Source organism: Haliotis asinina, chromosome 7, assembly GCF_037392515.1.
Source record: "Haliotis asinina isolate JCU_RB_2024 chromosome 7, JCU_Hal_asi_v2, whole genome shotgun sequence".
NCBI classification, from domain to species: domain Eukaryota; kingdom Metazoa; phylum Mollusca; class Gastropoda; order Lepetellida; family Haliotidae; genus Haliotis; species Haliotis asinina.
The window spans coordinates 21,137,036-21,139,325 of NC_090286.1; the positions used below are offsets into that span (position 1 = coordinate 21,137,036).

Sequence of the window (2,290 nt, forward strand, 5' to 3'; positions counted from 1 at the left end):
CTAACACGAACGACGTGGCTTTGTAAGTGAACATTTATATTCCTTGCATATATAATAGACATATTGTCTAACAGGGCTAGAAATGATTCTGCTGGTTGTCATCCCGCTCAAACTGTCACTCTCACGGTGACAACCGTCACGAAGACAACGTCACAAGGTGAAGATGTTATCACAAACAGTAAAAGTCACTGTTAAGGCTCCGTGTGAGTCCCGAGACACATAATCTGAGGTAAATGCCATCTACTGATCATTGCAGTGTTGTTCTGGTATGGGCCATGGACATAATCTCAACTGGGGTTTTCCGGTCTGCTGATCATTGCAGTACTAAATTTGTGATTCAGGTGATATCTACTGATCATGTGGGTCTGGCCATATCTACTGATCATGTGGGTCTGGACATATCTACTGATAATTTGGTTCAGGTAATATCTACTGATCATGTGGTTCAGATCATATCTACTGATCATGTGGGTCTGGATATATCTACTGATCCGCTGGTTCAGGTAATATCTACTGATCATGTGGTTCAGATCATATCTACTGATCATGTGGTTCAGATCATATCTACTGGTCATGTGGTTCAGGTCATATCTACTGATCATGTCGTTCAGATCATATCTACTGATCATGTGGTTCAGGTCATATCTACTGATCCGCTGGTTCAGGTCATATCTACTGATCATGTGGTTCAGGTCATATCTACTGATCATGTGGGTCTGGCCATATCTACTGATCCGCTGGGTCAGGTAATATCTACTGATGATGTGGTTCAGAGCATATCTTCGGATCATTTGGGTCTGGATATATCTACTGATCCGCTGGTTCAGGTAATATCTACTGTTCATGTGGTTCAGATCATATCTACTGATGATGTGGTTCAGGTCATATCTACTGATCATGTGGTTCAGGTAATATCTACTGATGATGTGGTTCAGGTTATATCTACTGATGATGTGGTTCAGATCATATCTACTGATCATGTGGTTCATGTAGTATTCATAGATTATATTTGTAGGGTCATTTCTAGACCCTATGCTTGTTCAGCTGTTCAACGTTTTGACAGAGGACGTTGTTGAGGTTTGTGGCTAGGCTCGGAAGACGTTTTCACAGTGTAAGAGGCGATATAACTGATTCCTGTTGCCAGGTTCTTTAGCGTGTCTAGTTGCATGCCATCATCTCTGTCGGCGTGTGAGGCCGGTCACAAGCTTGTCTGGCCGAGACGCGATTATGTACAGGTAGCAGGGATATAGGGAGAAAATGGCGCATATGTTGAACATATAGCACAACGCTAATGAGATCATAGGAGAAAGAATTATCACGGAACAGATTAACATCACGTATCGACAACTTGCACGTGCAGGATGTTTAACTCATATTTATTTCATTTTTATTACTCGTGAGCGCGAACAAGTGATTAGAGGACACGAAATGGTAAGCAGCTTGCCTATGCCGTTTATCTCAGCGGTAGCATCACGCTTTCCCATTCAACATTTGTGAGAGCGTTTGTTGAGTGGATTATAAAGCCGGTGTTAAACTCTGTGGAAGGTGTTCAACAGCTGTACATGTGGATGACGGTGATCCTACATGGCATCCATCCTACCTGGGAACCAAGGGCGTTCATGACCCTTCCTGGTATTGGTGTCAGGCGTCCTTGCTATTACAAGGACTATAAACTACAGCCGAACTGACTGAAAATACCTTTTGTATAGTAAGATGCGATGTTGCACTGAGCCTAGACTTGCACAAATTTATAAGGTAGTGATTTATAGTTTAAATGATAAATGATATAAATATCCCTCTAACAGACTGTAGTTCTTGGACTCTTGTACTGTCACATTATCTAGACTTTAAAGGATAGAACTGACATACATCCATTGGTTTAGCATCCATTACAGCCTTGGAGCAACGTTACACCACTAGCTTTCTTAAGGTCACACGGGGTCACACTTGAAGTCATCATGATGTTGCATCCTGGCCAGCACCGTAGATGTGCAGTAAACTGTTTGGACGGGTAGCGTTGAACGACGAAACAAGGAATACTAAATAGCCGTGTAAAGACGTTAATGTTCACGTAATAGTTCTGTAGATGTCACGTCGTATTTGAAGCACCGTAACGTCATATGTACTCTCGCTATCACTACGTACACGGTAGTGTCAGTTAATGTTGTGTCACGAGTTAACGTGTCCGTAGGTTCGGTGAAACCAGCTGGTTTTACGAAGACAGTAATACCACTCAAAGTGTCGCCATGTGAAAGAGGAGAGAGAGTGTCAGTTCACTGATAAGCAGATG

At 42.4% G+C, this 2,290-nt stretch overlaps 1 protein-coding gene across 1 annotated transcript; it reads right to left on the reverse strand.

The window, feature by feature from the left end:
- Positions 1-287: 287 nt before the first annotated feature.
- On the reverse strand, positions 288-989 carry LOC137291914 (shematrin-like protein 1). Its single transcript, XM_067823473.1, has one exon. It carries the CDS (start codon positions 987-989, stop codon positions 288-290), a length of 702 nt encoding a protein of 233 aa, XP_067679574.1.
- Between the last annotated feature and the right edge of the window lie 1,301 nt (positions 990-2,290).

What these genes read in the sequence shown, in the direction of transcription:
- LOC137291914 (XM_067823473.1), bottom strand. Translation starts at nt 989, where the DNA reads ATGAACCACATGATCAGTAGATATGATCTGAACCACATCATCAGTAGA.